A 22,854-nucleotide genomic window follows, 5' to 3' on the forward strand; every position below is an offset into this window, starting at 1 on the left:
TGGGTCCCATATCCGAGTAGGTGGAGTATTATTGTGGTTGCCTTTTCCCTCTTGCTTTGGAATGCCTTTCACTTCGTTTTCATTGGTGGGTTACAGTTTAACAAACAGTGGTAGAAGTGATTGCAGTGGTAGAAGTGAATTGTGTGAGCATTTATTCCCCCCCCACTCCCACTGCTTTCTCCTTTCAAAATAAGCATCTAAGCTTTTTTATAAGAGAATCCACCCATGTTGACTATCCCATGGCTTTCAAGTATTTATTTTGCTGGGAGTGGCATCTCAACAATGGGTGGATCCCAGGCTTTTTTTCTGTTAGTGTAAATCGTTTGTGTTTGTTTTTCTTATGTCTGTCAGTGTTATATAGAAACTCCCAGTATCTTGGGTAGGCATAATTAAGGTATTGAAATTGGAATGGAATATAGAATATTTTACCTAAACTGGGATTGATTATCAATTTGCCCCACTTCTTACAAGCCCTTACTGGGCCTATGCTATGAGAACCCAAAGATGCTGGGAAGTGAATATGTTTGGGCCTGTGTTTGAAATAAACTTAAGATGTATTTTGCCATAAACTATGTATTTTCTCAGAGGTTCTGAAACTTTTTCTGTCAATAATCCTTTTTGATAGTGGATTACATTTTAGGAAAACATCTTTTCTACTTTGATATGAAGGTTTTTTTCTTTACATATGCCTCATAATTATTTCTTTACATTTTTGATGTCTGGAGAATCTATTTTTGTTTTTCCCCCTCTTTCCTCCATGAATTCAGAATATATTCTTCAGTGATTTCTTTTCAGTTTTCATGTTAATTGCTTCTTTTTCCCTTTATAATAGTATTCTGAAGTAGGAATCCCATTTGGGGGAATAATTCCCCTGAAGTAAACGAGATTAAATATACTTATGGAGGATCAGTTATTTTGTAACTTTAAGACCTACCAGACTACTATAAAATGTGAACTTTTTTCCTATTCTCAGTTAAATCTGTACTTTCCTCTGAGTTTAGGGATTATTTTTAAAAAGATTTTTCTTCAGAGTTCCATGTGGTTTTTATCTCAAAGGAACTTTTTAGAAGAGCCAGATGCCATAGAACTGGTTGTAATCTATAGGGTTGAATTTTCATCCTCCAGACTCGTTTGATGGAGCTGCACCGCCAGTGGGAATTACTTTTAGAGAAGATGCGGGAAAAGGGAATCAAACTGTTGCAGGCCCAGAAGTTGGTGCAGTATTTACGAGAATGTGAGGATGTAATGGACTGGATCAATGACAAGGTGTGTTTTGGGAAGAAAGATTTGCTAAGCTTTACCGAAAAGAATGGAAGAAATTAATCTGTCATTTGCAGCTGAGCGACAGTGTTTATGACAGTTGTAACCAGTTTAAGCAGAAGGGGTGGGTGGGTGGGATTGGGATTGTTATATTTCTAGCTCTCTCTAGGTCTGTTCTCTTCTGCAGTCCTGAAATCTTTAGTCTCTGAGAAAGAAATGACGTGAAGTCAAGCTCGTATCTGTGAGAGGAGCTGAAATCACAGACCACACTGATAACTGCTTCCACTAAGCTAATACAGCCCCTTCCTAATGTGTCTGTTTCACAATAAAGTTCTGGGAGGCATTGTTAACCATATGTTGGTTGGTGACTCTGGCTCTGTTGGTTCCTAAATAGGAAGCAATTGTGACTTCTGAGGAACTGGGCCAGGACCTAGAACATGTGGAGGTTTTACAGAAGAAATTTGAAGAATTTCAAACAGATATGGCTGCTCATGAAGAAAGAGTTAATGAAGTGAACCAGTTTGCTGCCAAACTCATTCAGGTAAATAGCAGGGAATGCTGTTTCTTGCAGTATCATTATGCTAACTTTCTAGTGTATTTAGAAGCAAATTTTGATGATCACTTCCTTAATTTCTGAGTGAGCAAGTTTCTGTAAGCATATATAAGAGTTTTGTTTAGATCTAAGTAGGACCACAATATTGAGTACTCCTAAATGCTTTTTAACTTACTGTGGGCAGGAAGGGCAGAGTTCGTTTGCTATGTTTTTTTCATCCACAGAGTTTCTTAGAAAAAGGTGGATGTCTGATTGGCAGAAAAAAATGCCTGATTGCTCTTCCTCTTTGATTTGACACTTCCTTCAGCTCTTTTGGAAGCCTGGAGAAACCTTGCAATGAATAGACTATCCACTGGTAGTTCTGGAGCCCATTAAGTGGGGAGTGACTCCAACTAACCTTTCCCTATTGCCAATATGTGCAATTCCATAAGCTGCTTTTTTATTCTCACTTTCCACTATGGGGTTTAAAGTGTTCCAAAGACATTAAGTAGTAGCAATTAGTTTTTGTTTTTAAGGAAATTTGATTTTAGGGATACAAATTTTATATTTATGGCTGTCCTTCAGAACTGGTGGTCCTTTTTCATTGGTGATGAAGATGGAATATCTAGTCATTCCTCAAAAGTACCTTACCCATATTCACAGATGTGCTGCCCCCCAGAATCCTGAGCCATCCCAAGGTTCTGCTTTATTAGAGTAGTCGGCCAAACTCATGGTTTCCACACATGGACTTAAGAACCCTGAAATGCTTGACCTTTTTACTTTATATTTACGTGTAATTTTTTTTGTTTGTTTAACTTTTTTATTGTATAGTGTAACATATATACAAAGCAAATAAAAAAGCAATAGTTTTCAAAGCACTCTTTAACAAGCGATTACAGGACGGATCCCACAGTTTGTCATGGGCTACCATACGATCCTCTCATATTTTTCCTTCTAATTGCTCCAGAATATTGGAGGCCAGAGGGCTTAAATAATTTTTGTTATCACAATCGACTTGTTTTTCCTTTTTTGGTGTGTGTGTGAACAATAACATATATACAAAACTATAAATTTCAAAGCACAGCGCCACAGTTAGTTGTAGAACATATTTCAGAGTTTGATGTGGGTTACAATTTCACAATTTTAGGTTTTTACTTCTAGCTACTCTAAAATACTGGTGACTAAAAGAGATATCAATTTAATGATTCAGCATTCGTAGTCATTTGTTAAGTCCTGTCTTCTACGTATAATTCCCATCCCCTTTGATCTTTCCATACCTCTCTTTGGGGTTGTTTGGGCTATAGTAATTCTGAATTTTTGATATTGAAAGGGTCTGTCACTAATATGGAGTAGGGAGATGGAACTAGCTGATGTTCTAGAGAGGCTGGGCTAGGTTTCAAGACTTATCTGGACCAGGGACCCATATGGAGATTGTAGGTTTCTGGAAAGTTACTCTCATGCCTGGAACCCTTGTGGAATCCTATATATTGCCCTAGGTGTTCTTTAGGATTGGCTGGAATGGTCCTGGTTAGGGGTTGGCAGGTTATGATAGGTAGCAGGGTCTAACTGAAGCTTGTGTAAGAACAATGTCCAGAGGAGCCTCTTGACTCTATTTGAACTCTCTGCCTCTGATACTTTATTAATTGCACTTCTGTTTCCCCTTTTGGTCATGATGCAATTGTTCATCCCTCGGTACCAGGTCTGGATTTATCCCTGGAGATCATCTTCCATATCACCAGGGAGATTTTCACCTCTGCATGTCATATCCCAAGTAGAGGGAGGGCAGTGATTTGCAGAGTTGGGCTTAGAGACACTGAGACCACATCTGAGCAACAACAGGTTCTCAAGAAGTTACTCTTAGGCATGCCTATAGGTAGTCTAAGCTACCTACATAAGCTTCACAAGAGTAAGCCTCATGATTGAGGGCATGGCCTATTGATTTGGGTGTCCCTAAAGTTTGACACAGTATCAGGGGATTCCCTAATGGTAAGGTTTAATAGTTCCATAGTCTTTCTCTCCTCCCTCAGGGGACTTTGCCAGTACTTTTTGATCATCTGCTTAATATACTCTAGGATGTTTCCAGGCATTATACCTGTAATTTTTAATTAGAACAAAACTAAAACCAAAATGTAATTGGTAGAGAGAACTACTTTGTTTTCCCCCTATTGTTTATTTTTATTCCATATGTTCTGCTCATCTGTTGACAAGGTAGATAAAAGGAGCATCAGACACAAGGTTTTCACAATCATACAGTCACATTGTTACAGCTGTATCATTCAATCATCCTCAAGAAACATGGCTACTGGAACACAGCTCTACATTTTCAGGCAATTCCCCCCAGCCTCTCCATTACATCTTGAATAACAAGATGATATCTACTTGATGCATAAGAATAATCTCCAGGATAACCTCTCGAATCTGTTTGGAATCTCTCAGCCATTGACACTTTGTCTCATTTCCCTCTTCCCCATTTTGGTCAAGAAGGTTTTCTCAATCCCTTGATGCTAAGTCTCAGCTCATTCTAGGGTTTTTCTCAATCCCTTAATGCTGAGTCTCCACTCATTCCAAGATCTCTGTCCCACATTGCCAGGAAGGTCCACACCCCTGGGAATCATGTCCCATGTAGAGAGGGGTAGGGTGGTGAGACTGCTCGTTGTGTTGGCTGGAGAGAGAGAGGCCACATTTGAGCAACAAAAGAGGCTCTCTTGGGGGTGACTCTTAGGCCTAATTTTAAGTAGGCTTGACCTGTCCTTTGTGGGGTTAAGTTTCATATGAACAAACCCCAAGACTGGGGGCTCTGCCTATAGCTTTGGTTGACCACACTGCTTGTAAGAATATCAGAAATTCAGCTTGGGGAAGTTGAATTTCTCCCTGTTCTCACCACTCCCCGAAGGGGGCTTTGCAGATACTTTTCCACTCACTGATTGAATCACTCTGGGATTCATTGGGGCATCACTCTGGACAAACCAACAAAATCTCATGTCCTACCTGAGATTCCAAGTACTTATAGCATTCAATCAAACTATCTACATAGGTTATATTAGGAAATGCACTAGTCAAAATATTAATTTTGTAACAAATAAACATTTTTTGCTTTAGTCTGACACAGGTGACATTTTAAAGTATTAATTATCATCTGTTTTCAGCACCCTGTAATAATGACATTCCTTTGTTCTTCCTCATGCAAAAACATTTTTAAAATTGTACCTTGTACATTTCACTATTATTATACACTCTAGGTATTCCTAGATTATACCATCTCAATCTTTAACATCTATCTTTCTTTCTGATTTCATTTATGTCCCCAGTCCTCCTCCCTCTAACATTCTCACATGCAGCTTCATTCAGTGTTTTAACATAATTATATTACAGTTAGGTGGTATTGTGCTGTCCATTTCTGAGTTTTTGTATCCAGTCCTGTTGCACACTCTGTATCCCTTCAGTTCCAATTACCCAATATCTTACCGTATTTCTGTCTCCTGATGGTCTCTGTTACGAACAAAATATTCCAAGTTTATTCACTAATGTCAGTTCATATCAAATGAGACCATGCAGTATTTTTCGTTTAGTTTTTGGCTAGTCTCACTCAGCATAATGTTCTCAAGGTCCATCCATGTTGTTACATACTTCATAAGTTTATTCTGTCTTAAAGCTGCATAATATTCCATCGTATGTATATACCACAGTTTGTTTAGCCACTCATCTGTAGATGGACATTTTGGCTGTTTCCATCTCCTTGCAATTGTAAACAATGCTGCTATAAACATTGGTGTGCAAATGTCCGTTTGTGTCTTTGCCCTTATGTCCTCTGAGTAGATACCTAGCATTGGTATTGCTGGGTCATATGGCAATTCTATATTCAGCTTTTTGAGGAAACACCAAACTGCCTTCCACAGTGGTTGCACCATTTGACATTCCCACCAACACTGAATAAGTGTGCCTCTTTCTCCACATCGTCTCCAGCACTTGTCATTTTCTGTTTTGTTGATAATGGCCATTCTGTGAGCCATTCTGTGAGATGATATCTCATTGCAGTTTTGATTTGCATTTCTCTAATGGCCAGAGACATTGAGCATCTCTTCATGTGCCTTTTGGCCATTTGTATTTCCTCTTCTGAGAAGTGTCTGTTCAAGTCTTTTTCCCATTTTGTAATTGGGTTGGCTGTCTTTTTGTTGTTGAGTTGAACAATCTCTTTATAAATTCTGGATACTAGACCTTTATCTGATATGTCGTTTCCAAATATTGTCTCCCATTGTGTAGGCTGTCTTTTTACTTTCTTGAGAAAGTTCTTTGATGCACAAAAGTGTTTATTTTATTTATTTTTTAAATTTTTTTGCAGCTTCATTCAGTGTTTTAACATAATTACATTACAATTAGGTAGTATTGAGCTGTCCATTTTTGAGTTTTTGTATCTAGTCCTGTTGCACGGTCTATATCCCTTCAGTTCCAATTACCCATTATCTTACCCTGTTTCTAACTCCTGATGATCTCTGTTACCAATGACATATTCCAAGTTTATTCTCAAATGTCGGTTCACATCAGTGGGACCATACAGTATTTGTCCTTTAGTTTTTGGCTAGACTCACTCAGCATAACGTTCTCTAGGTCCATCCATGTTATTACATGCTTCATAAGTTTATTCTGTCTTAAAGCTGCATAATATTCCATTGTATGTATATACCACAGTTTGTTTAGCCACTCGTCTGTTGATGGACATTTTGGCTGTTTCCATCTCTTTGCAATTGTAAATAATGCTGCTATAAACATTGGTGTGTAAATGTCTGTTTGTGTCTTTGCCCTTAAGTCCTCTGAGTAGATACCTAGCAATGGTATTGCTGGGTCGTATGGCAATTCTATATTCAGTTTTTTGAGGAACCGCCAAACTGCCTTCCACAGTAGTTGCACCCTTTGACATTCCCACCAACAGTGGATAAGTGTGCCTCTTTCTCCACATCCTCTCCAGCACTTGTCATTTTCTGTTTTGTTGATAATGGCCATTCTGGTGGGTGTGAGATGATATCTCATTGTGGTTTTGATTTGCATTTCTCTAATGACCAGGGACATTGAGCATTTCTTCATGTGCCTTTTGGCCATTTGTATTTCCTCTTCTGAGAGGTGTCTGTTCAAGTCTTTTTCCCATTTTGTGATTGGATTGGCTGTCTTTTTGTTGTTGAGTTGAACAATCTCTTTATAAATTCTGGATACTAGACCTTTATCTGATATGTCGTTTCCAAATATTGTCTCCCATTGTGTAGGCTGTCTTTCTACTTTCTTGATGAAGTTCTTTGATGCACAAAAGTGTTTAATTTTGAGGAGCTCCCATTTATTTCTTTCTTTCTTCAGTGCTCTTGCTTTAGGTGTAAGGTCTATAAAACTGCCTCCAATGATAAGATTTATAAGATATTTCCCTACATTTTCCTCTAACTGTTTTATGGTCTTAGACCTAATGTTTAGATCTTTGATCCATTTTGAGTTAACTTTTGTATAGGGTGTGAGATATGGGTCCTCTTTCATTCTTTTGCATATGGATATCCAGTTCTCCAGGCACCATTTATTGAAGAGACTGTTCTGTCCCAGGTGAGTTGGCTGGACTGCCTTATCAAAGATCAGTTGTCCGTAGATGAGAGTGTCTATATCTGAGCACTCTATTCGATTCCATTGGTCAATGTATCTATCTTTGTGCCAGTACCATGCTGTTTTGACCACTGTGGCTTCATAATATGCCTTCAAGTCCGACAGTGTGAGACCTCCAGCTTTGTTTTTTTACCTCAAGATACTTTTAGCAATTCGGGGCACCCTGCCCTTCCAGATAAATTTGCTTATTGGTTTTTCTATTTCTGAAAAGTAAGTTGTTGGGATTTTGATTGGTATTGCATTGAATCTGTAAATCAATTTATGTAGAATTGACATCTTCACTATATTTAGTCTTCCAATCCATGAACACGGTATGCCCTTCCATCTATTTAGGTCTTCTGTGATTTCTTTTAACAGTTTCTTGTAGTTTTCTTTGTATAGGCCTTTTGTCTCTTTAGGTAAATTTATTCCTAAGTATTTTATTCTTTTAGTTGCAATTGTAAATGGAATTTGTTTCTTGATTTCCCCCTCAGATTGTTCATTACTAGTGTATAGAAACACTATAAATTTTTGAGGGTTGATCTTGTAACCTGCCACTTTGCTGTACTCGTTTATTAGCTCTAGTAGATTTGCTGTGGATTTTTCAGGGTTTTCGATGTATAGTATCATATCATCTGCAAACAGTGATAGTTTTCCTTCTTCCTTTCCAATTTTGATACCTTGTATTTCTTTTTCTTGTCTAATTGCTCTGGCTAGAACTTCCAACACAATGTTAAATGACAGTGGTGATAGTGGACATCATTGTTTGTTCCTGATCTTAGGGGGAAAGCTTTCAGTTTTTCCCCATTGAGGACAATATTAGCTGTGGGTTTTTTATATATTCCCTTTATCATTTTAAGAAATTTCCTTGTATTCCTATCCTTTGAAGTGTTTTCAATAGGAAAGGATGTTGAATTTTGTCAAATGCCTTCTCTGCATCAATTGAGATGATCATGTGATTTTTCTGCTTTGATTTGTTGATGTGGTGTATTACATTAATTGATTTTCTTATGTTGAACCATCCTTGCATACCTGGGATGAATCCTACTTGGTCATGATATATGATTCTTTTAATGTGTTGCTGGATTCGATTTGCTAGAATTTTGTTGAGGGTTTTTGCATCTATATTCGTTAGAGAGATTGGCCTGTAGTTTTCTTTTCTTGTAATATCTTTGCCTGGCTTTGGTATGAGGGTGATGTTGGCTTCATAGAATGAATTAGGTAGCTTTCCCTCCGCTTCAGTTTTTTTGAAGAGTTTGAGCAGGGTTGGTACTAATTCTTTCTGGAATGTTTGGTAGAATTCACATGTGAAGCCGTCTGGTCCTGGACTTTTCTTTTTGGGAAGCTTTTGAATGACTGATTCAGTTTCTTTACTTGTGATTGGTTTGTTGAGGTCATCTATTTCTTCTTGAGTCAAAGTTGGTTGTTCATGCCTTTCTAGGAAGTTGTCCATTTCATCTACATTGTTGTATTTATTTGCATAAAGTTGTTCATAGTATCCTGTTATTACCTCCTTTATTTCTGTGGGATCAGTGGTTACGTCTCCTCTTCCATTTCTGATCTTATTTATTTGCATACTCTCTCTTCTTCTTTTTGTCAGTCTTGCTAAGGGCAAGATCAATAAGAGAGAAATCTTATTGATTTTCTCATAGAACCAACTTCTGGTTTTATTGATTTTCTCAATTGTTTTCATGTTCTCAATTTCATTTATTTCTGCTCTAATCTTTGTTATTTCTTTCCTTTTGCTTGCTTTGGGGTTAGTTTGCTGTTCTTTCTCCAGTTCTTCCAAGTGGACAGTTAATTCCTGTATTTTTGCCCTTTCTTCTTTTTTGCTATAGGCACTTAGGGCAATAAATTTCCCTCTTAGCACTGCCTTTGCTGCACCCCTTAGGTTTTGATATGTTGTGTTTTCATTTTCATTTGCCTCGCGATATTTACTGATTTCTCGTGTAATTTCTTCCTTGACCCACTGGTTGTTTAAGAGTGTGTTGTTGAGCCTCCACATATTTTTGAATTTTCTGGTGCTTTGCCTATTATTGATTTCCAACTTCATTCCCTTATGATCTGAGAAAGTGTTTTGTATGATTTCAGTCTTTTTAAATTTGTTGAGACTTGCTTTGTGACCCAGCATATGGTCTGTCTTTGGGAATGATCCATGAGCACTTGAGAAGAATGTGTATACTGCTGTTGTGGGGTGTAATGTCCTATAAATGTCTGTTAAGTCTAGCTCATTGATGGTAATATTCAAATTCTCTGTTTCTTTCTTGATCCTCTGTCTAGATGTTCTGTCCATTGATGAGAGTGGGGAATTGAAGTCTCCAACTATTATGGTAGATGTGTCTATTTCCCTTTTCAGTGTTTGCAGTGTTTGCCTCATGTATTTTGGGGAATTCTGGTTCGGTGCATAAATATTTATGATTGTTATGTCTTCATGTTGAATTGTTCCTTTTATTAGTAGATAGTATCTTTCTTTGTCTCTTTTGACTGTTTTACATTTGAAGTCTAATTTGTTGGATATTAGTATAGCTACTCCTGCTCTTTTCTGGTTGTTATTTGCATGAAATATCTTTTCCCAACCTTTCACTTTCAACCTATGTTTATCTTTGGGTCTAAGGTGTGTTTCCTGTAGACAGCATATAGAAGGATCCTGTTTTTTAATCCATTCTGCCAGTCTATGTCTTTTGATTGGGGAGTTCAATCCATTAACATTTAGTGTTATTACTGTTTGGGTAATACTTTCCTCTACCATTTTGCCTTTTGTATTTTGTATGTCATATCTAATTTTCCTTCTCTCTACACTGTTCTCCACATCTCTCTCTTCTGTCTTTTTGTATCTGTCTCTAGTGCTCCCTTTAGTATTTCTTGCAGAGCTGGTCTCTTGGTCGCAAATTCTCTCAGTGATTTTTTGTCTGAAAATGTTTTAATTTCTCCCTCATTTTTGAAGGACGATTTTGCTGGGTATAGAATTCTTGGTTGGCAGTTTTTCTCTTTTAGTAGTTTAAATATATCATCCCACTGTCTCTCGCCTCCATGGTTTCTGCTGAGAAATCTGCACATAGTCTTATTGGGGTTCCCTTTTATGTGATGGATTGCTTTTCTCTTGCTGCTCTCAAAATCCTCTCTTTCTCTTGACCTCTGACATTCTGACTAGTAAGTGTCTTGAGGAACATCTATTTGGATCTATTCTCTTTGGGGTACGCTCCACTTCTTGGAACTGTAATTTTAGGTGTTTAATAAGAGTTGGGAAATTTTCAGTGATAATTTCTTCCATTAGTTTTCCTCCTCCTGCTCTCCTCTTCTCCCTCCGGGACCCCTACAACACATATATTTGTGCGCTCTATATTATCATTCAGTTCCCTGAGTCCCTGCTCATATTTTTCCATTTTTTCCCTATAGTTTCTGTATCTTGTCAGATTTCAGATGTTCCGTCCTCCAGTTCACTGATCCTAACCTCTGTTTCTTGAAATGTACCACTGTAGGTTTCCATTGTTTTTTCATCTCTTTTACGGTATCTTTCATCCCCATAAGTTCCGTGATTTGTTTTTTCAGACTTTCCATTTCTTCTTTTTGTTCGTTCGTTGCCTTCTTCATATCCTCCGTCAATTCATTGATTTGGTTTTTGATGAGGTTTTCCATGTCTGTTCGTATATTCTGAATTAGTTGTTTCAGCTCTTCTATCTCATTTGAACTATTGGTTTGTTCCTTTAACTGGGCCATATCTTCAATTTTCCTGGCATGATTTGTTATTTTTGCTGGCGTCTAGACATTTAATTACCTTAATTAGTTTATTCTGGAGATTGCTTTAACTTCTCTTACCTAGGGTTTTCTTACTAGATGAATTTGTTTTCTATCTGTTCTTTGACCTGTTCAGTTCAGCTTTTTCTGGACCTCTAGCTTAGGTTTCGTTTAACAGAGGATTATTTTTCAGTTCTTGTTTTCTTGTTTCTTGCCCTGCTTGTATGGTGCCTTTTCCCTCCCACCCTTAGGAGGGTCTACATAGGTATTATAGACTAAACTGGCCTCCTATCAGGGGCAAGGAGTGACCTGCATCAGTTTTCCCTGAGGGTGAGACCCAGCAGGTTAAAAGACTTTCCTGTGAAGTCAGTGGGCTCTGTTTTTCTTATCCTGTCCAGTATGTGACGTGTTTGTCTGTGGGTCGCACCAGCAAAAGATGTTTATATAACTTTGGAAGATGTAGGCTGGTTTTAATGGCTTCAAATTGCCATGCCCTGGGGTCTGAATTCCTTGAGGGAGGGATTCCACCTGAGTTGGGCTTCACCCCTCCCCTGGGGAAGGGGCAGGTGGGAGACAGTCCTGAAAGCAGCCCATTTCTGCCTATGCCTGGGGCAGTTTTGCAGCCCAAGAAGTCCTGCCGCTGAATCCAGAGACTGCCAAGTCTCCATAGAGACACAACCACTAAAGCCTCTGTTTCCTCCCCTTTCCTCTTTTTTCGTGAGCCCAATGAGTGACCTCTGCCTTGACCAGGTTTAGAGTCTCTTTCCTTTCCCTCTGGGAAGCCACCTCTGGGGGAGGGGCGCTAGCTGCTGTGGCTTGGGGAACTCACGGTTTTGGGGAGGCCTGCAGCCGGTCCAGCTGGTCCACACTGGGGTACGCTGTGTGTCTAGTCACTTACGTGGCTCTGGGAGCTGTTTGGTACTATTTCTGTTTATTTAGTAGTTGTTCTGGAGGACGAACTAAAACGCACACATTGCTAAGCCACCATCTTGGCCTCTCTCCGAGAGGACTACTTTTAACGAAATGTTTCCAATCTGAAGTCAGGAATAAATACTTAGATCCCTGAAAACCATGTGTTTAGGCAGGGATGCTTGGCAGCCTCATGAGCATTTGAAATTTGGGGCAGGTGGTTACATGATTAAGCTACTACAAATTTGCAGTTGAAATTTCTCAGCTAAAACTTTTTCGTAGATGTATAATCATTCTCTATAGATTCATCACCTTACTCTAAGTGGTAGATAATAGCGCTTCCCTTTTTATAGAAGAGGAAACCAGTTCTTTTAAGATGTAGTTCAGTTAATTTCCCAGAGAAGACCATTTTTTCTGTCATTGATTTTCTTCAGAATGGTGGAGATTTACAGTTTAAGGAGCTGACCCTAGGGTAACTAGTTGTAAGAACCAGAGTTATAACCAAATTCAGGCTCTTCTACTGCTTCTTGTTTAGGAACAGCATCCTGAAGAGGAATTGATCAAGACTAAGCAGGATGAAGTAAACGCAGCCTGGCAGCGACTGAAGGGACTAGCTCTTCAGAGACAGGGGAAGCTCTTTGGGGCAGCTGAGGTTCAGCGCTTTAACAGGTACCAAGTCAAAGTGGACATCCACCTAAAGGGGCTCAATAAAGTATGTGGTATATGTTAACAAGATGCCATAGTTGGCTGAAACTTGGCCCAGTATGGCTGTCCCAGTTCTTTTAGAGACTGATCATAACTGTGGGTTAACTGGCGCCTTTAATCCACAGGGATGTGGATGAAACTATTAGCTGGATTAAGGAAAAGGAGCAGTTAATGGCCTCTGATGATTTTGGCCGCGACTTGGCAAGTGTTCAAGCTCTGCTTCGGAAGCACGAGGGTTTGGAGAGAGATCTTGCTGCTTTAGAGGATAAGGTGGGTTTTGAAAGCAGCTGATTTTGTACATATGTTACCAAGGGTTAGGAGAGTAGTTCTGACGGTATATATCACTAGGTCAAAGCCTTGTGTGCTGATGCTGACCGCCTGCAGCAGTCCCACCCTCTGAGCGCAACTCAGATTCAAGTGAAGCGAGAGGAACTGATTACGAACTGGGAACAGATCCGCACTCTGGCAGCAGAAAGACATGCACGCCTTAATGATTCATACAGGTAGAAATAATCATCCTGTGCCCAATAGCCTGTATCTTTTTAAAAAAATATATTCTTAAATATGGTTTAATGCTCTCCTCCATTTCTGTACATTGCAATGCCAAGATAGCCTGTTATCGTTTATCTGTCTTAGAAAACAGGGGAATGTATAGTTAAGGGTCATTTCTATATATTGGAAAAAATTTCTGTGTGCCTGCCAGGTTTCACTTAAGAAAATGCAGGTGATTTTTTCTTATCGATATTATATTAGTTTGGAGATTGGCAACTTTATAGTACTCTAAATATCTTTTAAGCATTCAATATCTTTGGATTATAACTGATAAAAATGGAAATATCCTCTAAGCCATCCGAGCACTACATGAAATATCCAATTAAAATTAATCACATTGTAGTGGGAAAAATGCTTCTTTACTAAATCGGAGTTGAACATGAAAATAACAGGGAAGTTGAAAATGGACAAGATTGGAGCTCTATAGGGATGGATGGAATCTGAGTTTTTTTTTTTTGTTTTTTTTTTTTTCTTTTTTTATTATCACTGTATTTCTACTTTTCACACAAACTACTAGCTCTGCAAAACCCTAAAGCAGAGCCTCCAAAAATTTTAGGAATCTGAGTTTTAAGGACTGATTTCATCCTTCCTTTTGCTTTCCTTTTCAGTCTAGAGTGGGAGGCTCCTGTATTTCCCAGGACTAGAGTTTTGTATAGTTTTAGACTTTTGAGAACATAGAATTCAGATGTTTTAGAGAAACTTCTCCCACCTGGGACCTCCCCAGAAAAAGTTTAATGACTTAACTTTGGTTTTCTCAAGGCTTCAACGCTTCCTTGCCGACTTCCGTGACCTTACCAGCTGGGTGACTGAGATGAAAGCCCTCATCAATGCAGATGAGCTTGCCAATGATGTAGCTGGGGCTGAAGCTCTGCTGGATAGACATCAGGAACACAAGGTAATGTCTCCAGAATGTTCCAGAAATAAAGACATTAGCTTATTGTACATTAGAATGTCATTGTCCAGTGAGGTCATTTAGTCAGTTGTTAAAACCTTGTTCACAGGTAGCACTCATCATAAGAATGGTTATTGGCCTTACTTTTGTAGATTTCTACTACTTCTAGTAGATTGCAGAAATCTTGGGTTAAATGTCAGGGGCATATCATAATAATCTGTAAAAGCAAAGAGACAAGCTCTGGCAAGATAGAGGTGCTACTATTTTGCACACATCCTTTGCTATCTTAAAAAAAAAAGTCTTAGATTAAATGCTAAATTTCATAGTTGAGTACTATGAAATACTAGTATTACCCTAAGGACTGTTCCATGGAAAACTTAGTGACATGAAATCTTAGTAGGTCTTACCTTTAAAAAGAAAGGGGGTTTTCTGTGGCAGAGTAATTTGGAAAACACTGTTGAACAGAATTTTTTAAATAGCTGTTACTAGAGAGGTTTTAATATGCTAGGTATAAAATCAGTGTACAAAAGTTAAGCATGTTCCTTTACACTAAGAACAGAGTTAGAAAGTGATTCTTAAAGATACCATTATATTGGCATCAGAAACCATAAGATATTTGGGAATAAATCTAGCAAAAGTTATAAGACATTTGTAGAGAAAGGTACATAGCCTTTTTTTTTGAATATTTTTATTGACAAATCTTCACAAACATACAGTCTGCATATGGCATACAATCAGTGGCTCAAAATGTCATGACATAGTTGTGTATTCTTCACCATAATCATTTTTTTTATGAAACATAACCACATATAAACTCAAACATTCTTACCATGTGATCATTCCATTCTTGTTATGTAATCAGTAACTCAAAAAATCATCACATAGTTGTGTATTCATCATCATGATTATTTCTCAGAACATTTGCATCAATTCAGAAAAAGAAATAAAAAGAAAACAGAAAAAAATTCATACATAACATACCCCTTACCCCTCCCTTTCATTGATCACTAGCATTTCAACCTAAATTTATTTTAACATTTGTTCCCTCTATTATTTATTTTGAGTCCATATGTTCTACTTGTCTGTCAATAAGGTAGGTGAAAGAAGCATCAGACACAAGGTTTTCACAACCACGCAGTCACATTACGAAAGCTGTATCGTTATACAATCATCTTCAAGAAACATGCTACTGGAGCACAGCTCTGTATTTTCAGACAATTACCTCCAGCCTCTCTATTACACCTTAACTAAAAAGATGATATCTATTTAATGCATAAGAATGACCTCCAAGATAACCTCTGGACTCGGTTTGGGATCTCTCAGCCATTGACACTTTATTTTGTCTCATTTCACTCTTCCCCCTTTTGGTCTAGAAGGTTTTCTCAGTCCCTTGATGTTGAGTCCCAGCTCATTCTAGGAATTTCTGTCCCACGTTGTCAGGAAAGCCTACACCCTTGGGAGTCATGTCCCATGTAGAGAGGGGGAGAGCGGTGAGTTTGCTTGTTGTGTTGGCAGACAGAGAGAGGCCACATCTCAGCAACAGAAGAGGTTCTCTTGGGGATGACTGTTAGGCCTAATTTTGTTTTTTTGACATGTAATGATTTGTTATTATTATTATTTTTTTAGACTTTTTTTATTAATTAAAAAAATTAACAAACAAAACATTTAGATATCATGCCATTCTACATATACAATCAGTATTTCTTAATATCATCACATAGTTGCATCTTCATCATTTCTTAGTACATTTGCATCAATTTAGAAAAAGAAATAAAAAGACAACAGAAAAAGAAATAAAATGATAATAGAGAAGAAAAAGACTATGCATACCATACCCCTTACCCCTCGCTTTCATTTACCACTATTTCAAACTGAATTTATTTTAACATTTGTTCCCCCTATTATTTATTTTTATTCCATATGTTCTACTCTTCTGTTGATATAGTAGCTTAAGGGAGCATCAGACATAAGGTTTTCACATTCACAGAGTCTCATTGTGGAAGCTATATCATTGTTCAATCATCATCAAGAAACATGGCTACTGGAATACAGCACTACATTTTCAGGCAATTCCCTCCAGCCTCTCCACTACATCTTGAACAGCAAGGTGTTATCTACTTAATGCGTGAGAATAACCTCCAGGATAACCTCTCAACTCGGTTTGGAATCTCTCAGCCATTGACAGTTTGTCTCGTTTTGCTCTTCCCCCTTTTGGTCGAGAAGTTTCTCTCAATCCCTTGATGTTAATTCTCAGCTCATTCTAGCGTTTTTCTCAGTCCCTTGATGCTGAGTCTCAGCTCATTCCAGGATCTCTGTCCCACCTTGTCTTAGGCCTAATTTTAAGTAGGCTTAGCCTATCCTTTGCAAGGTTAAGTTTCTTATGAACACACCCCAAGATTGGTGGCTCAGCCTATTTCTTTGGTTGTCCCCATTGCTTGTGAGAATATCAAGAATTCTCCACTTGGGGAAGTTGTATTTTCCCCTTTTCTCACCATTTCCCCAAGGGGACTTTGCAAATATTGTTTAAATCACTCTGGGATTTATTGGGGCATCACTCTGGACAAACCTACAAAATCTCATGCTCTGCTCAAGGTTCCAAGTATTACGGTATTTAGTTAAGCAGCCCACTAAGTTATATTAGGAAATGTACTAGTCAAGATATAAATTTTGTCCTTTGTCCTTTGAGTAGATACCTAGCAATGGTATTGCTGGGTCGTATGGCAATTCTATGGCACAACAATGTTTATAGCAGTATTATTTACAATTGCAAAGAGATGGAAACAGCCAAAATGTCCATCAACAGACGAGTGGCTAAACAAACTGTGGTATATACATACGATGAAATATTATGCAGCTTTAAGGCAGAATAAACTTATGAAGCATGTAATAACATGGATGGACGTAGAGAACATTATGGTGAGTGAGACTAGCCAAAAACTAAAGGACAAATACTGTATGGTCCCACTGATGTGAACCGACATTCGAGAATAAACTTGGAATATGTCATTGGTAACAGAGACCATCAGGAGTTAGAAATAGGGTAAGATAATGGGTAATTGGAGCTGAAGGGATATAGACCGTGCAACAGGACTGGATACAAAAACTCAAAAATGAACAGCACAATACTACCTAATTGTAATGTAATTATGTTAAAACACTGAATGAAGCTGCATCTGAGCTATAGTTTTTTTGTTTTTTTAATATATTTTTTGTATTTTTTATTTTTATTTTTTTCTCTATATTATCATTTTATTTCTTCTTCTGTTGTCTTGCTATTTCTTTTTCTAAATCGATGCAAATGTACTAAGAAGTGATGATCATACATCTATGTGATGATATTAAGAATTACTGATTGCATATGTAGAATGGAATGATTTCTAAATGTTGTGTTAATTTTTTTTAATTAATAAAAAAAGATATAAATTTTGTACCAAATAAACATTATTTGCTTTAGTCTCACGCGTAAGTTAAAGTTTTAAAATATTCATTACCATCTATTTTCAGCAGCCTGCATTATTGACATTCCTTTGTTCTTCCTCATGCAGAACATTTTAAAATTTGTACATTTAGTAACTATCATTATACACTCTAGGCATTCCTAGACTATACCATCTCAGTCTTTATCATCTGTCTTTCCTTCTGATTTCATTTGTGCCCCCAGGCCTCCTCCCTCTATCCTTCTCACATTCAGCTTCATTACATAGTTTTTTAAAAGACATTCAAGAAAAACTAAATGAGGTTACTTATCTATTTCATGATGGATTGATCTTTATTCTTTTGCTTTTTTAGAGCAGTTGTAGGTTTACAGAAAAATTATGCAGAACGTACAGGTCCCACATACCCTCTGGAACAATCTTTTTTTTAAAGGTATAACTCTCCCCAAAGTAAGTAAATTCAGTGCAATTCCAGTCAGAGCGCCAGAGGGTTTTCTGTTTATTTTTAGAATGAGACAAGCTGATTCAAAAATTCGTTTGGAAGAAAACCATAGCTAGGACAATTTTGAAGAACAAGGTTGGGTTTTGAGAGGAACTTTCCATACTAGTAATATAAAGTCTTAGCAAAGAAGACCATTTGGTGCAAGGAAAAGAAATAGACGAGTGGAACAGAGGTGAGAGTTCGGTCCTGTGGGAATGTATGGAAACTCAGAGGTATGAAAAATCAATAGGAAAAGGACATATGAATAAATGATATACTCATGTTTGATGAATTAGACTGATTATTAGGAAACCTGGCCTAATTTCTTGTTCTAATTCTTCTAGATGTGATGTTCTGACTACTAATGACTATGTGAAATGTGACATGTAATTGTTCTTTTACAAGATGTTGAACATAATTGTGCCTTTTTTGTACATAGGGTGAAATTGATGCTCATGAAGATAGCTTTAAATCTGCAGATGAATCTGGACAGGCCCTGCTTGCTGCTGGTCACTATGCCTCAGATGAAGTGAAGGAGAAGGTAAGAGGAGAAAAGGAGTTTTCAGAGGAGAGACTTTTTTTTCTTTTTAGTCTCTCATAGTTTCCATCCTTAAATATCCAGACATTGCATATCGCTGTGATGTATGAGAAAAACTTAGATTCAAATTCCATTTCACAGTAATGCAAATGTTCTAAAAATGATCATACTGGTGATACATGAGCTAATGATTGTACACCGTGTATGGACTATATGTGTATGAAGATTTCTCAGCAAAAATATATTTTAAAAAACAGCAACTTTATAATAAGAAAAAAAAAAGAAATCAGTTCTACTTTGCTAGCTGCTAGAATGTGATATACCAAACAGAAACAACAGAATGGCTTTTTTTTTTTTTTGGTTCCCCCTATTATTTATTTTTATTCCATATGTTCCTCTCATCTGTTGACAAAGTAGATAAAAGGAGCATCAAATACAAGGTTTTCACAATCACACAGTCACATTGTGAAAGCTGTATCAGTATATAATCATCATCAAGAAACATGGCTACTGGAACACAGCTCTACATTTTCAGGCAGTTCCCACCAGCCTCTCCATTACATCTTGGATAACAGGGTGATATCTACTTAATGCATAAGAATAACCTTCAGGACAACCTCTCGACCCTGTTTGGAATCTCTCAGCCATTGACACTTTGTCTCATTTCACTTTTCCACGTTTTGGTCGAGAAGGTTTTCTCAGTCCCTTGATGCTGGGTCTCAGCTCATTCTAGAGTTTTTCTCAATCCCTTGATGCTGAATCTCAGCTCATTCTGGGATTTCTGTCCCACGCTCCCAGGAAGATCCACACCCCTGGTAGTCATGTCCCACGTAGACAGGGGGAGGGTGGTGAGTCTGCTTGCTGTGTTGGCTGGAGAGAGAGGCCACATCTGAGCAACAAAAGAGGTTCTCTTGGAGGTGACTCTTAGGCTTAATTTTAAGTAGGCATGACCTATCCTTTCTGGGGTTAAGTTTCATATGAACAAACCCCAAGACTGGGGGCTCAGCCTATAGCTTTAGTTGTCGACACTGCTTGTGAGAATATCAAAAATTCAACTAGGGGAAGTTGAGTTTCCCCTGTTCTCACCATTCCCCAAAGGGGACTTTGCAAATACTTTTCCACTCACTGATCAAATCACTCTGGGATTCATCAGGGCATCACCTGGACCAACCAACAAAATCTCATGTCCTATACAAAGTTCCATGTACTTAAGGTGTTCAATCAACTATCTACGTAAGTTATATTAGGAGATGCACTAGTCAAAGTATAGATTTGTACCAAATAAACATCTTTTGCTTTAATCTCACACATTAGTTGAAATTTTAAAATATTAAGTACCATCTGTTTTCAGCACACTGCAGTAGGGAAATTCTTTTGTTCTTCCTCATGCAAAAACATTTCTTTAATTTGTACATTTAGTCACTATCATTATACACTCTGGGCATTCCTAGATTACACCGTCTCAATCTTTATCGTCTCTCTTTCTTTGTGATTTCATTTATGCCTCATCCCTCCTCCCTCTCATTCTCATATGCAGCTTCATTCAGTGTTTTAACATAATTGTATTACAGTTAGGTAATATTGTGCTGTCCATTTCTGAGTTTTTATATTCAGTCCTGTTGCACAAACTGTATCCCTTCAGCTCCAATTACCCAACATCTCACCCTATTTCTATCTCCTGATGGTCTCTGTTACCAAGGAAATATTCCAAGTTTATTCACTAATGTCCGTTCATATCAGTGAGACCATACAGTATTTGTCCTTTTGTTTCTGGCTAATCACACTCAGCATAATGTCCTTAAGGTCCATCTATGTTGTTACATACTTCATAACTTTATCCTGTCTTACAGCTGCATAATATTCCATCTTATGTAAATGTCACAGTTTGTTTAGCCAACTGTCTGTTGATGGACATTTTGGCTGTTTCCATCTCTTGGTAATTGTTAATAATGCTGCTGTAAACATTGGTGTGTAAATGTCCATTTGTGTCCTTGGCTTCGTGTCCTTTGAGTAGAGACAGCATATAGATGGGTCCTGTTTTTTAATCCATTCTGCCAGACTATGTCTTTTGACTGGAGAGTTTAATCCATTAAAATTCAGTGTTATTACTGCATGGGTAGTACTTTCTTCTACTATTTTGCCTTCTGGATTTTATATGTCATATCTAATTTTCCTTCTTTTTACCTTTACTCATAGTCTTCCTTTCTACACTCTTCTCCACACCTCTCTCTTCTGTCTTCGTATCTGTCTCTAGTGTTCCCTTTAGTATTTCTTGCAGAGCTGGTCTCTTGGTCACAAATTCTCTCAGTGATTTTTTTGTCTGAAAATGTTTAAATCAGTTCTACTTTGCTAACTGCCGGAATGTGATATACCAAACAGAATGGCTTTTAAAAGGGGAATTTATTAAGTTTCGAGTTTACAGTTCTAAGGCTGTGAAAGTGTCCCAATTAAAGCAAGACTATAGAAATGTCCAATCTAAAACATCCAGGGAAAGATAACCTTGGTTCAATAAGGCCGATCGCATTCAGGGTTTCTCTCTCAACTGGAAAGGCACATGGCAAACATGGCAACTTCTGTTAGCGTTCTCTCCAGGCTTCTTGTTTCATGAATCTCCTTCAGGGGTGTTTTCCTTCTTCATCTCCAAAGGTCTCTGGCTGTGTGGTCTCTTGTGGCTTTGGTGGCTCTGATGCTTTCTACAAAATGCTTCCTGTTTTATAGGATTCCAGTAAACTAATCAACACCCATCTGAAATGAGTAGAGTCACATCTCCCTCTAATCAAAGGTTAATACCCACAATTGGATGTGCCACATCTCCGTGGACATAATCTAATCAAGTTTCCAACCTATAGTGCTAGAATAGGCCTTAAAAGAAGCAGCTGCCTCCATAAGATGGATCAGAATTAAAGCATGGCTCTTCAGGGTACATAATCCTTTCACACCAGCACAATATCTGTCTGCTCCAACTTTCTTTAAAATTGGTAGGAAGAGATTATGCCAATAGGGAGTTGGATACATAAGTCTGGAGCTCAGAAATGAGCCTGGAGCTGGAAAATCAAAATCAGAAGGATACTTCTGTGATCCTGGTAATGTTTCCTGACTTGGGTGTAGGTTACTTAGGAGAATTCACTTTAATATATTTCTGGGCTGTACATTTATGATTTGTGTACTTTTTTCTATGTATGTTAATCTCAATAAAATTTATGTTAACAGCAAAAAAAAAAAAAGATTCCATCTCACAGTTGAGGAGCAACTTCTTTCTTCAGAGAGTTAAAGAGAAACATTTGTGGTATGGTATGGTGATTTGTGTCTGATAGGAAAGAGACTTTTTTTTTTGCTTTGCTAAAGCTGCCAGAATGCAACCTACCAGAAATGGATTGGCTTTTACAGGGGAGAGTTATTAAATTAAAAACTACAATTCTAAGGCCATGAAAATATACAAATTAAGGCACCAATAAAGAGCGGTTCCTCTGTCACATGGGAAGGCACACGGTGACATCTGCTGATCCTCTCCAAAATGTCTCTGTGGGCATTTTCTTTCTCTCTTTGCTCCTCTTGGCTCTGGGGTCTCACCAAAATGTCTCTCTTAAAGGACTCCAGCAAGCAGATTAAGACCCACCTTGAATGGGCAGGCAGGGACACATCTCCATGGAAACACCTAATCAAAAGGTCCCACCAAGAGTAGATCTTTCCCTGACAGTATTGGATTAAAAGAACATAGGCTTTTCTAGGGTACATAACACCTTCAAACCAATACAATATATTTGTCAAACATGTGACACGTTTCCTACTTAAAGGGGACTTTGCAGGGACCTGAGTCCTACATTAGTAGTTAAGCCAAGAGCCAACAAATTTTTATGAATTTATATACATAAGCGTTTATGTGGGCCTGTCTCTGAATATAAAGTTGCCTGGGGAGCATTAGAGGAATAATATCTTTTTAAATATATGATACATACCAAGAGAAGGCATTTCATAGACATACTGAAAATAACTTTGGAGCCTAAAGCCTAAAACTTGTGTCTAGGGCGTTGGTGGGTTTTTTTCTTTTTAACATATTTTGTGGAGCATACACTCAATTGGCATTCCTCAGGTGAGAGTCTCTACTCCATTTACACTGCCTCTTTTCTAGATGGATACACTTTTTCTCCTTTCTAGGGGTTTACTTAGCATTTTTACCTAGAATCCTTTGTGATAAATTCTATA

At 37.9% G+C, this 22,854-nt stretch overlaps 1 protein-coding gene across 9 annotated transcripts in view; it reads left to right on the forward strand.

Moving 5' to 3' along the window:
- Positions 1-22,854, forward strand: part of SPTAN1 (spectrin alpha, non-erythrocytic 1) — a 97,617-nt gene that overhangs the window by 16,978 nt on the left and 57,785 nt on the right. For all 9 annotated transcript variants that reach the window (XM_077146491.1, XM_077146518.1, XM_077146507.1 and 6 more), the window contains exons 4-10: positions 1,126-1,266; positions 1,655-1,801; positions 12,585-12,718; positions 12,880-13,024; positions 13,103-13,257; positions 14,066-14,201; positions 18,553-18,654. In XM_077146491.1, the coding sequence (XP_077002606.1) occupies positions 1,126-1,266; positions 1,655-1,801; positions 12,585-12,718; positions 12,880-13,024; positions 13,103-13,257; positions 14,066-14,201; positions 18,553-18,654 (960 nt within the window). The remainder of the gene's footprint in view (positions 1-1,125; positions 1,267-1,654; positions 1,802-12,584; positions 12,719-12,879; positions 13,025-13,102; positions 13,258-14,065; positions 14,202-18,552; positions 18,655-22,854) is intronic.

This window comes from Tamandua tetradactyla, chromosome 2 (assembly GCF_023851605.1).
Source record: "Tamandua tetradactyla isolate mTamTet1 chromosome 2, mTamTet1.pri, whole genome shotgun sequence".
NCBI lineage: Eukaryota > Metazoa > Chordata > Mammalia > Pilosa > Myrmecophagidae > Tamandua > Tamandua tetradactyla.